Consider the following 14240-nt stretch of genomic DNA (forward strand, 5'->3'; position numbering starts at 1 on the left):
AGTAATTGTGAATTTATTATTTATTTATACCTCTTAGGCTCCCAGGGTTTTCTGAGCCAGTGAGTGCTACCCTAAACGCACAGGAGCAGAGAGCAAGAAGTCTCACCTCCCAGAGATCCCTGGGAACTCGACCGTGTTCCATGAAGATTCTTGCAAAACCAGGCCATTTCCAGCCATACAGGCTTTAAAACGGGATCTCTACTAGAATCTAGCCTGGACATTTGAGGATAGGTTCAGAGCTAACCAACATTAACTACTCAGTACACAACCCTGCTATGCAAACAAGGGCACCTGACGGCCCGGCTGTGTACTGTCAGGCAGGCCCCCGCCTAGCAGTCTTTCAGATAATGACTGTACTGCCCACTGTACCAGGAAGTATGCTAATCTTACTTCTGCCTTCTCACTTGGCTTAGAGCTGCCGATGACTTCACAAAGGCAAAGAGTAGTAAAAGTTAGTAGACTCAGACTTCAAAATTCTGAGCCACAAGAAGCTGATCCACGGAACTTCACTCTGCGGCAAACAGCTCCTGCATCTACCTTTACCGTTCTGATTGTAAGCATGGCTCAGCCACAAGGCAGTAACTACAGTCTGCAGGACTAGAAGCAGTAACCAGGATTCTGATAGTAGCTTACCATGGGGCACCAAGCAAATCAACACCTGCGTCTCCATCTTCTGCAGTAACTCAGAACATGATTTTTTAAAAAGAAAAAGGCGTATCATATTAGTGAGGCTGTTAGACTGTAATTATTAAATGTTCTGCTTCATTAGCAAAATACTTTATTTTATGTAACACAAGACCAAGTCTTCTGTATGCCGTAGGACTGCCCATTAACCGTATCAAAATAAAACAATGCCATCCTACTTTATCGTCTTTGAACAGATAGAGGAGTCAAAGCTCAAGACCAATAGTTTAGCCACCATAAAATAGCCACTGAGACCCTAAAAACAACCAGAAAATTAAAATTAATGAGATGTGATTCCATGAGTTTTTCATTTTAGGATTATGAAGAGATGACACTAGCATTAACATGAAAATTCCATTTTGCCCTTAACTGAGGCAAATCTTGGAATTGGTTTTTTACAATAAACAAAGAGATACAGTGTATCATATGTAATTAACCAAATGGTAGAAAGAAAAGTATATTAAATTACAGATGGTCACCCAGCATACAGGAACATATAAAGTTAGATTTTTTTTTTTTGCTAGACTATGTAAGACAGTTTGAGAGAGGGTCAAAGACTTCCTTGCTAAACCCAGCCAAGACGTCCTGTGTGATCTGGGGCAAACCACCAAAACTGCCGGTTTCAGTTGCTGTATCTCTGAAGCAGAGGTGACAACACTGCTGTGTTAGGTCACAAATTTCACTAATAATAATAGGACTGTCAAGTTTAATTTGTTTGTTTAAATTAGTAATCCTTTCACAGTGCACAAAGTTTAAAAGGGGCAAAAGCCTGCAATAAAAACTCTCTATTTCTGACATCCAGTCCACCATTCCCTCCAAGAAACAAATTTCTTACACACACTGCAGCCCTAGCCTAGCATTTGTAATTACACACAAACGTGCACTTTCCTTTGTCTATTATACAGTGCCTGGAATAGTGCCTGACACCATGGGGATGACATAAATATTTGTTGGATGAATGAAATTAATACTATTATGTACACTGTGTTGCTTTTTGACCTGTTACTCAAATATATCTTGGAAATAGCCCATATCAATGTATATAGACCTGCCTTATTCTTTTTCTTTCAAGTTTTTATTTAAGCTTAATATACATAGAGAAAATGCACTTATCATACTTGTACATTTCACTACATTTTCATAAACCAAGGGCACCCACCTAACCAGTACCCAGATCAAGAAATAAACAAATATTGCCAATAAGCTAAATGGCCCCTCTTCCTTTCTAGCATACATCTCCCACCCTTTACCCCACAGACCTCTAGGGTAACCAGTAACCCAACTTGTAAAAATAGATTCGTTTTGCCTGTATTGGTATTTATAGAAATTGAGTAACACAGTACATACTCTTTGGTGTTTGCCTTCATTCGTAGCCTTATGTTGGCGAGACTTACCATATTTTTGTGTATACTTGTTGGTCATTCATTCTCACTGCCCTGTTCCATTGTGTGAGGACGCCCCTGGGTATACATCTTTTCAACAGCTGATGGGCACGTGTGTGGTTTCCAAGTTTGGGCTATTCTGAGAAATGTACTATGAACATTCTGCACAAGTCTTTTTTGTGGAAAATTTTCATTTCCCTAAGAGTGGAACTGCTGAGTCACAGGGCAGGTGTACGTCTGACTTTACAAGGAACTGCTGAACAGTTTTCCAAAGTGGTTGGACCAATTTACACTCCCAATGGTGCAAGAAACTTCCTATTGCCACACATCCTCCCCTGGAGTTTCCGTTAGGTTTGTTTCAGTGGAGCCCTCTTGGTGGTTTTGTAGTTGTCCGGCATTGTGTTTGCATCCATGGTGACAAAAGATACACGTACCCTTCCAAACAGTTCCTGGACATTCGGGTATCATTTTTTTGCGACGTGTCTATTCAAATCTTTTACTCATTTTTCTACTGGGTTATTATGTTCTCTTAATGACTTGTAATTCTTTACATATTTGCGATAATCTATTGTCAGATATGTGTACTGGGAATGTCTACTCCACTCTGTGGGTTGTCTTTTTAATCTCCGAAGGGTGCCAATGACTAGACGTTCTTAATTTTAATGTGACTCGTTAAATTTCTTTTTCTTTTAAAGTTAGTGGTTTTCCTGTCCCTTTAGGAAATCTCTGACTACTCCAAGGTCTTCTTATGCTTTCTTCTAAAAGAAAGCACTTTCACTGTTCTACCTTTCAGGTATTTGGAATCAATTTTTTAGATGGCACTAAAAGTAGGGGTCCAATACATTTTTTTCAATATAAAAAGCAAACGGACCCAGCACCATTTTTGAAGGAGATCATCCTTTAACCTCATACCACTGTCATCTTTAGCAGACACTGTCTGTCACTGACCCTGTTCTTTTTAATAGCTATATTGTATTCCACTGTATGCATGTGTCATAAATTACTAAACCCATCCCCAACTGATGAATATTCAGATTGTTTTCACGTTTTTGCTATAAATAATGCTGTATTAAAAAATCTTATCCATATATCATTCCCTACATGTGTTAGTGTATCTGCAGGGAAAACTTATAGAAATGCAATGTTAAGTCAAAGTATGTGCATTTCTTGTATTAATCAATACTTGATGGGTTGTCCCGATTTTAATGGGACTTTTCAGCCCGCAATGAACTGCACGCACAGTAATTCTCTAAGACACAGGACACCAGAATTTCAAATATACCCAAGTTCCCAATGTTTTTGAGCCTTAGGATCCCTTTTTTAAAAACAATAAATATGTAAGTATGCTTCTTATATCCACCCATTGAGAAAATATATACAACCAAGTAGGTTTACAGAAACTGCCTCAGAATCCTGTGAGATGGAAACTAAAATGAATCACACTGTCATGATTTGAGGGGCAGGCCTTCTCTGCTTCACACAGTCAAGGGCAAGGGCACCTGCTGTTCCCTCCTGTTCTGAAGGAGCTCAAAGTGTAGCTGGAGCCTCCCCCTCCCCCGGAGCCAGACAGAAAGACAACATCCACCGTCAAACATGCCTGTAACAGTGTGAGAACATCATGCTACTTATTAATTCTTTGACTAACAATCATGTCAAGATCGTAGTGCTGAGGACCAGTGACCAGTAGGCCCCCCAGCAGGCCTGAAACATGACCACCATAAAACCCACAGCATGACTTCCACTTTGCAGGCTCAAACCTCCAAAACACACTTCCTTCCCAGAACTCTTAAAAAAAGGAAGGCTAACGGCAAAGAAAACCATCAACAAAATGAAAATGCAACCTACCAAATAGGATAAAATATTTGCACATCATACATCTGATAAGGGGTTAATATCCAGAATATGTAAAGGGACTCACACACCTCAATAGCAAAAGTACAATCTGGTTAAATAATGAGCATAAGATCTGAACAGACATTGATTCAAAGAAGATACACAGATGGCCAACAGATGCATGAAAAGATGCTTAGCATCACTAATCAGGCAACTGCAAATGAAAACGACAATGAGATATCACCTCACGCATTAGAATGGCTCATATCAAAAGACAAGAAATAGCAAGTGTTGGCAAGGACGTGGAGAAAATAAAATTCTTGTGCACCGTTGGTGGGAAGGTACATTGGTGCAGCCATGATGGAAACAGTATGGAAGTTCCTCAAAAAAATTAAAAACAGAAGCACCAGCAATTCCACTTGTGGGTATCTATACAAAGGAAATGAAAAAACACAAACTCAAAAAGATACATGCACCCCATGTTTCACTGCAGCATTATTTACAGCAGCAAAAAAATGGAAACCATCTAAGCATTCATCAATGAATAGACAAAAAAAACGTGGTATAAACACACACACACACACACACACATACACAAAACGGAATATTATTCAGCCATTAAAAAGATGGCAATCCCACCATTTGCAATAACATGACAGACCTTTAGGCTATTACTCTAAGTGAAATAAGTCAGACAGAGAAACACACGGTACAGTCTCATTTATATGAGTAATATATTTTTTAAAAAGCCAAACACAGATTGGTGGCTGCCTTGAGGCAGGGGTTGATGAAACAGAGGAAGGTAGTCAAAAGGTACAACTTCCAGTTATAAAATAAATAAGTCCTGGAGATATTATACATATCCTGGTGATTATAGTTAATAATATATCGCATATTTGAAAGTTGCTAAGGGAGTAGGTCTTGAAAGTTCTCATCACAAGGGAAAAAAATTTGTAACTATGTATGGTGACAGATGTTAACTAGACTTATTGTGGTGATCATTTTGCAATATATTCAAATGTCGAATTATTACATTGTACACCTAAAACCAGTATAATGCTGTATGTCAATTATATCTCAGTTTTAAAAAGGGAGATGATTTAATAGCTGGGTTTCATTCAAAACAAAACCTCCACCTGGAAAAAAAAAAACAGGGAAGACACAGGCATTTCCCCCCAGGATTGTGTGGGGAGAACTTACTCATCAGACCTTTAAGGAGATGGTAAGGCATCTAGCTCTCTTCAGAGAAACCAAGCAGAAGGTAACAAGTTGAAACACAAATTAGCTTCTAGCTGTGTGATTTTGGTTAAGCCATTTTATGCCTTTGGGGCATGGCTTTCCAATAAACTGGAGGTGTCAGCCAAGAGGTGATGCTTATAGAATCTAGCTCTTGATATTTTATGCTTCTATACACAAAAAGGCAAAGTTGTTAGGTTTCTATAACTGAGTCTTATTTTTATAACCAGTGTCTGGCAGGAAAGGCTGGGGAGCAAGAGCCCACCTGCTCCGCACTCATAGAAAGTTCAGACAAAGCACAGCACATCCTGCCCCAGGTACACAGGAACATACCTGTCAGCAGGACACATGCTTACTCACCTTGGATGAGTCAGCAAAGAGCTATTTTCAAGAGGGAATTAACTCTGCAGCAATTTCCTTCCCTGGAGTTTTTTAAAAAGATAAAGAATGCATGCCCCGGCTTCCTCGAGAGGGCATCTAGGGGGTCCAGCTACTTCATCAGACACGGGCAGCCCCAGAATTGAACGGGGTGTACAAACATAAGAGAAAATAGCAAAGCCCAGAAAGGTGGATCCTTGCACATAAAGCCATTTGAACAATAGCAGGCTTTGCGATGGCACAGAACTTTGTCAAAGACAAAGACCACTTTTGTCTCTTGCTTGGGAAGGGCTGCCAGCAAATCAGACAATCGTTTGTGAGCCCCAACTGCTGGCCCAGGCTCTGAGAGAACATGGCCTCAACATCACTTGGAAAAATAAAGTTAACATGAGCTTCCTCTGCTTTCCCTTATATACCAAATCTGTGCCTCAAGATTATTTTTCAGCCTGGTCTCAACAGCACTTTTTTAAGCTTAAAAATAAAACCCTGTAGATAATATGGGTGTATGTAGTAACCACATTGTTTTTCATGTGAAACCTTCATAAGAGTGTATGTCAACGATACCTTTAAATAAAAGAACAAACAAACCTGTTATTCCTGAGGTATGTTGGAGGCTACTTGCAAACCAATGTCAAGGGACACCCAAAGGTTTTACTGTACCTTTAATGCCACAGACAGCAGACCTTTTGTGGGCCATTTTACCTATTTGATGAGAGAGAAAACTTTTTTCCCATCCTTTGAAATATTTAGTGGAGAACACACTTAGCTTTAGTAAAGTTCCCCGGGGCCACAGAGATAAGGATCAAACTCTATTATGAGTCACTTCAAAGAAGTGACTGTTCCTTTTTTTATTCTTTTGACAATACTAAAATTTTCATATGTATAGTTATAATATTATACTGAATATTGCTGGGGAAAAGTAGACGTTGGAAAATTCTTCCTTTATGGAAAAATTCACGGCAATGAGATTTGATCCTTACCCCCAAACCCCGCTGGTTTGCTCTTAAAATTCACATGAGAAACCACAAACTAAGTTTAAGCTAACACGATGACAGAGGCGACCACCAGGAAAGCCTTCCGTGCATGTGGACAAACGGAACTCTGAGCACCCACCTCCTTCTGCCCCAAGGCCCCTTGCTAGTCCTCTATGGTCTCTTCTGCACATCACTGTGCCCTCCTCACGTTCTCTGTCTTTAATTGCCCTGCGTATGGTATATGTGCTTACTGTAAAGCACCTCAACCTCTTTTTGGTAATAGCAAGTAACAGATGAATTTAAAAGCTCTGTTTCTTCCTCACCGCATATTCTCTCCTTTACAATCATCGGCTCAGCACCGCATTAATCCAGTGACTCACACCCTCCCCAACCCCGTTGGCCCCCATGGTTGGGCTTTTTCTTTCCACTTAGCGAGTCCTACAATGCACCTTCTTCCTTCATGATCCCTCCACAGATAATGGGGAGGTAAAAAAAAAAAAAAAGAGGAAGAAGCAAATTCCCACTGTCCCCCTGCTATCTCATTAACACATCTTTTAGGGTTTCAATTCCTCTCCCACCCGCTCTGGTCATACAGTTGCTTAAACGACTTATCAAATCTGTTTTATCTCCTCTGTAAATGCTCCTTGTGCTACTGCCTTCGGTGTATCTCACTGGAAGCACACCTAGGGTGGGGAGTCCGCAGCGTGGGGAAAATCCCCTCTCATGGTAGACAGGACAAATTAAGGTAAAGATGGGCTCCTTCATTTATTTACTGAGCGCTGCCCGTGCTGCAGTGCTGTGCCCAGGGCTGGGGCACACTGGTGCAGAAGATGAAGTTCGTATCCTCTTGACTTTCTGTTCTAGTATGGGAGACAGACAGCAAACACCAACAAACAAATAAATACATATGACAATTATGGATCACGTGAAGAAAACAGAGGGAAGAAGACGGACACGGAGAGGCATGGGCAGGCAGAGTGCGCGAACACGGTAGCACCTAGGCTAGGGTTCTCAGCAGGACTTCTGAAGATTAACTGAACAGAGACACCTGAGTCATACAAGAAAGTGATTCCATTTTAATTTTCTTTTTTTATCTAACTACAGTGGATCCTCACTATCTGCAAATTCTGTATTTGGGGTTCTCTGACTCGTTAAAATTTATCTGCAACCCCAAAATCAACACTCCTGGCACTTTCGCCGCCATTCAGGCGCGTGCAGAGGGGCAAAATGTGACGGGAACCTTCCCACTTGAGTGAGAACAAGGTTCTGCCTTATTGTTTCAGTTCTCACACTGTACATAAGGGTGCTTTTGCAGCCTTAAATTTAGTGCCGTGTTTTTCTCATTATGTGCTTTCTGTTCATGATTCTGCTATTTCAAATGGCCCCAAGCATAGCACTGAAGTGCTACATAGTGTCCCTAAGCACAAAAAAGGCTGCAGTTTCACATATGGAGAACTTACATGTATTAAATAAGCTTCACTCAGGCTGGAGTTTTACAGTGCTGTTGGTCATGAGTTGAATGTTAGAGAACTGATGTCTACTAAATAAGAAGATCATGAAACCTTAACAGAAATGCACATATAATAAGGTTATGTATTGAACAATTAATGAAAATATAACCAGAGGCTCACAGGAGCTTAACCTTGTATTTCCCCCAAGAGCAATAGCTGAGTTTTCGCTAAGTCAGTGTTTAAGGCAACATCACAGAACACGAACTACCACAAACAAGAATCTACAGTACATCAAACAGAAAGTTTCAGTTGGGCACTCTCATAGGGGGAAGGCTGGGCAGGTGGCAGCGTCCAGCCAGAATCCAATGCTTGTGCTGTTTTCTTTTTGTTGCCTGTACTTTTGGAGTTGCTTCTTTCAATAGTGAGTGATGCTGGTTCTGCTTTAATGGTAGGAACCTAAGATTTTCTTTTTCAATAACTGTTTGAACTAAAAAAAGAAAGGCAGGCGACGTATGAAAATATTAAGGGAGAACATAGAAGGCAAATGGATATGGCATTAGGCATAAAGCTCCTACCCAGGCACCTGAACACGGTGGACATCCAAGTGATGGGTGAACACCTGAAGTTTGGGAAACACACACAGTCAGGTTTTGGCTTAACAGGGAGATGATATGGCCGTGGATGAAAAATGTATCGTCTATGAGCCTCAGTTTTCCTACCTGGAAAAGGGGACAGTATGTGAGAATTACAGCATTATCTCAGTGATTTAATGAAATGACATGTAAAGCAGCAGCCTTAAAACCTTTTGGTCTCAGAACCCCTTTACACTCTTAATTGAGAACCCCAAAGAGATTTTATTTATGTGGGTTATGTCTACCCCTATTTACCATAGTAGAAATTCAAACTGAGATATTTTTAGAACTATTTAATTAACATAAAAAACCACAATAAACCCGGTATGTGTTAGCAAAAATGCATATTGTTTATGAATAAAACTACTTTTCCAAATAAAAACATTTAGAGGAGTGGCATTACTTTGCATATTTGTAAATCACTTTAATGTCTAGCTTTGCAAAAGCCAGTTGGATTCTCCCATCTGCTTTAGCATTCAATCTGCTGGGATACCACACTTCACGCAGCCTTTGGGAGACTGTACTGTATCCTCATGAGAGATCAGCATGAAAGCAGGCCAATAATATCTTAATATTACTGCCAAAAAAGTTTTGATCTCATAGACCCCCCCTTAAAGTGTCTCCGAGACCCTCAGGGTACCTGGAACATAATGAAATAAAGGATTCAGAACAGTGTCTGCCACAAGGTAAATCCTTAATAAACATTAATTCTCTAGTCCTTTTATTCTTGGCTTCCATATTACTAGAACATGAACCCATTAAGGCAAAGACTTCAGTTCATTACAGTTGCGTATCATCTACCACAGTATCTCATAAAGAGATGATCAATGTGTTACTGCTGTTGCTTATCTTATTCCTGTAACTAATTAACTGTGTGATCCTCAGCCAAGAATTCTTAATCTGTGTTCAAAATCATAGGATCCATGGACTTGAAAAGGTAAAAAAAAAAATTACATGTCTATTTTTCTGACACTTAGCATTTATTTCAATTATGGCCATAGGCAATAAACCACAGCTGCACTAGTACTTGTGATATTGCCGCCAATTGAAATCACGAGTATTTTCGTACTATACTACAGTACTGCCGATTACCTTGAAAGACCGTATATGCTCATCACTAATTCAAAGGTACGACAGCTACCCGACCTGCCACCAAATCTTGGTATTTAATGCATTAATAAAGAAGCACATACACTACAGTATCACAAATTTTGAAAAATATCTTGACAGCTGTACTTGAATACCACTGGTTTTATTCTCAAGCCTTCATATTAGACTGAACGCTCTTAAACACATTACTCTGAGACAGGGGTCCATCAGCTTCACCAGATGGCCAAAGGGGTTCATTCAACCAAAAAAACTAAGAACTGGTGTTAAACAATTTGCTTAACCTCTTTAGATCCCAAGTTCCTCTCTTCGAAAGGAAACTGCACAAGTTAGTCTCTGAGATCCCTCCCAGCTCCACCTTGTCAGCTAGAGTCCATGGAACAGGGTGCCCTTGGGAAGGAAGACCTGGACCGGCAACCACGGTAACCCAGGTGCATTAACAAAGAGCCACGAGTGTCTGGCTTCAATTTTTACATCAGCATATGACAACAATCTACTGCAACAAGTGCTTTGAGATTAATTGGACCCAGCAGAACAAACCTATTAAGAGCTAACAGTGAAAGCAAGTATTCCCCCCAAACTACCTTATATCATATTATAAAAACATAAATCACAAATCCCAACAAACAACAATGAATGATCTTGCAAAGAAACCGTCATCAGCATCATCTGGGTTTGTTCTTGATATAAATTGCTCATTTGGGAGCAGACTTAAAAATAAACGTTTCAATAATTAGATGAGTAATCTGGATACTTATCACTAATGTTTGCTTAAAATCTAAGTAACTGTCTATACTCTCTTATTCTCAAACAGAAAAAGCAAAGGAAGAGAGAAAGCAAGAAAAAAGAAAAGACAGAAAAAGGAAGGAAGACAAGAGTTTTCCATGACTGTGGGGAAGAGCTCTTGTTCCTAAGCACAGACTAAGCACTTCCCACTGGGGAAGGAATGGACGGGAAGTTCAATAAAGAAGCACATTTACTGATCCTCTCACTGGCTAATACAGGTAACACATGCAGGCCATTGAGGTCCACCTAATGTGTCGTCTGAGCCAACAATGCTATGTTTATGAGTGAAGGAAAGCCCAGTCAGATTGCATTTCAGCCTCCCTAGAAAAACCCAGGTTATGTCAGGGACAGCCAGTGGTGGCACCTTGATAAAAAAAGACAGTAGAGACTGTCAGTTTCACTGAACAAAAATTCAAATTGAGATCCGAGCACAACCCTCACACAGAGTAACTGTGAGTCCTTAAAATGCTTCAAAACAGTTATGATTTGGTTTCCCTCCCCCAGAAACGCAATCTAACCAGCAGATACCCAGGAGGGATAACCAGCCCAAAAAGGCCCACCAAGCCAACTTTCCCAATTAAACTCAAAGGAGTCTGTCTATTCTGTGCTTCCTTGTTTTCTCAACAGCATATCTCAGTTTTTTACTTGAAAAGATGAAAGACTGAAGGCTCTTGCTTTGCCCATCTAACTGAACAAAATTAAACTCCTATTGAATGAATGAGATGCTAAAACCTAATAGAAAAGAAAAACTGTATTAAATCATCACAGACATCAGGTTAGTGCTTTAGAATGTCACTCCAACACCAAGCACAAGACGTTACTGACTACATGCTCTATACCTGGCATACCCCTTGAGTGACAGGAATTCAAAACCATAGCCTTCGGATTCATTGAACCCAAGGATAAGAGGGTAAGTAACAAAGGAAGGTGTGACACAACGTAGGAATTGTGAGGAAGAGGCGTGTGAAGGTTCAGGAAGGTCTGGTGAATTCTGCATCTGCAAAAGGCAGTGGGAACAGATTAGAGCTCTGAGGTTAAAACTGTACTGTGGGATACAGAGGTGGGAGGGCACTCCAGGCAGGGGGCCAAACACAAGGGAGCAAAGTCCCAAAGGAGAGCCTCTCGTGTGAGTACTGCCGGAGAACAGAGAAGCCTAGTGTCTGCACCAAGGGCTAATGAAAGAAGCCGTGAGAGATAAGGCCGGTGAAGCTAGGTTGAACCAGATTAGCAGAACCTTGAATATTGGACCCAGTTTAGACTTTACTCCGTAGGCCCAAGAAGGCTTCCGCACAGGGAGGTGTTAGGAACAACAATGTGTTTTACGAATAAACAATGGAGATTTATCTTCTCAGCTAATCTGTCCTGTCAGTGGGTCCTTTTGTCACAACTAGAGTGATCAGAATCCATTGTGTCTAGTTAAATAACTGTCCCAAATTATACCCTGGCATAATTTAGCTACCACTTATGCCCTGGAAATGCAATCCAAATATTTTTCTTAACTGATGATAACTAACATGGTAACCTGACTCCAGAGCAGGAAAATAAATAAATAAATAGGGCACACATCACACTTGTTCTTATGACTACGGACGGCAATAAAAACCACCTTTTTGGGGTATGTTTGCATCAACTATGCCAAAGTCGTAATAGTTGTGGAAACAGCTTTTCAGCTGTTAAAACTAGAACTGACAACTTTTTTGTAAGTAGCAATTAATGATCAGACAATGCTAAATACGCTTTAGTAGTTGGTACTTGAGAGTACTCAAAAATAAAGAAATTGATTCCATCTATTTTAGAGCACTTCCTTCCTTAACTACAGACTGACTTCCTAACTGGCATCCCGAAGTCTGAAGACTCCAGACTAAATCACGACTGGGGTGGTCTGGGCAAGACAAACACCTACGTACCCACTTGTGAGCTGTGGCCACAGGAGAGGGCAAGGATTCTACAGGAAATTTAAGGGGAAAAAAGTTTTTGGAACCGAGGAAAAATAAGGAATTCTACACACACACACACACACACACACACACACACACACACACACACACACGAATTTGGAACCGAGGAAGATAAGAATTCTACACACACACACACACAAGGATTACAATCTAGTATCAGAAAAGGTAGATTAGGTTCAGAGGCCGCTCCCTAGGAACCCGCGAGGTGAGGAAATGGGGGGCAGGGAAGGCAGCGAAGTAAGAGATTAAGTCACACCGGGCCAGATGAATGAACATAGAGGAAGTGATAAAATCCCCAACACACACAAGTGTGCTGATCCCAGGGAATCGCTCCGAAGTCTGACCGCCCCTCCAGCGGCCCCGCTAAGGGCAGTCGTTCAAGAGACCTCAGCAACCTCACTTCCCGATGAAGTATAAGGACCGTAGTTCTCAACCGGGTCAAAACCCCGCACAAACCAAGGGCCGCAATCCCTCCAGCACCGACCCCAGCACGGGTCCCGCCGCCCAGCTTTCTTAGTAAAATGTCCTGGTCTCGCCCCGCGGTTCGCAGGCAGCCACAGGCACTCCGCACACCCGCTGGCCCGGGGACGGGCTCCGCGCGAGCAGCCCCAGGGGCCGGTCCACGCCACAACCCGAGTTCCCGTTCGGTTCACAACTGTTCCCAGGATCCTCGCCCCGGGAGGAGGGGAGGCGGCGGCTTTCTACGCCCCCTCCCCACTTTGAGGCTTCGGGGAGACCCCGAGAGGAGGGAAGGCAGGAAGCTCGGGAGGGCGAGCGGACCTCGCCCTCTGCCCACTCGGCGGGGTCCAAGCTGCTGGAGGAAACCGCGCGGATGCGGCGGGGGGCTGGGGGCACCCTCACCGGCGCCCCAAATGGGTAACCGCCCGGCGCCCCCCGCCGCCGACGTGTCCAGGCGGCGAAGCCTAGAGGCTGCACTCGGGAGCGGGGTCTCGGCCCCTCGGGGTCCCCGCACCCGGAGGGGACCCCGCCGCCCCGGCCGAGCCCCCCCTGCGCCGCGAGGGCAGCAGCCGAGCCGCCCGCGCCCGCAGCCCGACTTTGCGCCCAGCACTCACCGACCCCGAACTTCCGCCGCTTGGTGGGGATCCAGCGGGCCATGGCGGCGGCCTGCCCGCGGCGGCTACAGCTCCTGGGGCGCCGGCCGCCGCCGCGCCTCGCTCCCGCGCGCCCGGGGCGCCCCCGCCATGTTCCGCCGCCTCGGCCGCCTCGCGAGCGTCTCCCCGCCGCGCCGCCCGGTCTCGCTGCGGCTCCCGCGGCGGCCCCGGCCCGCGGTCACCTGCTGGGCCGGGCGGCCCCGCGAGGGCGCCTCTCCCGGCGCCGCCCCGGCCCCTCCCGCCGGCCGCGCCCTCCGCCCGCCCGGGCCGCCTCCGCGCCGGGACCCGCGGGCGCCCGGCCGCCCCGCCCGCTCGGGGATCGCGCGCCCGGGAGCAGCCGCCCGGCGCGGACCGGCTGGGGTCTCCCTCTCCCCGCGCCTCCCCCGACCCCCCAGCCCTGGAGGTGGGGTCCCGCGGGGCAGCGGAGGGCGCGCCGCGGCCGGGGAGCGGCTCTCTGCTCCCCGCGTCGGGGCCCGCGCGCCACTGCGGGGCGTGCGAGCTGCTGCCCGGCCCCTGCACCCCAGCGCCCGGCGCTCCGCGGGCGCTCAGTAAATATTTGCTGAATGAAGGAGCAGTTAACTGCTGCGTTCACCCCCTGGAGCTTAATTGACAACAGGAGAGCCGGAAGCCGGGCTCCGGGGCAGACATGACCTCCCGCGGCCGCCGTTTACAGCCTTCAAAGCTGGAACATTTGCCTTCCAGTAAAT

The 14240-nt window shown here is 44.2% G+C and overlaps 1 protein-coding gene across 2 annotated transcripts in view; it reads right to left on the minus strand.

Moving 5' to 3' along the window:
- DOCK5 (dedicator of cytokinesis 5) overlaps positions 1-13687 on the minus strand; it is a 194029-nt gene extending 180342 nt beyond the window's left edge. Inside the window, exon 1 of one of the 2 annotated variants that reach the window (XM_036888920.2) lies at positions 13495-13687. In XM_036888920.2, the coding sequence (XP_036744815.2) occupies positions 13495-13537 (43 nt within the window). In that variant the 5' untranslated portion in view covers positions 13538-13687. The remainder of the gene's footprint in view (positions 1-13494) is intronic. The other variant, XM_036888921.2, reaches the window with a different exon arrangement.
- Between the last annotated feature and the right edge of the window lie 553 nt (positions 13688-14240).

This window comes from Manis pentadactyla, chromosome 1, assembly GCF_030020395.1.
Source record: "Manis pentadactyla isolate mManPen7 chromosome 1, mManPen7.hap1, whole genome shotgun sequence".
NCBI classification, from domain to species: Eukaryota; Metazoa; Chordata; class Mammalia; order Pholidota; family Manidae; genus Manis; species Manis pentadactyla.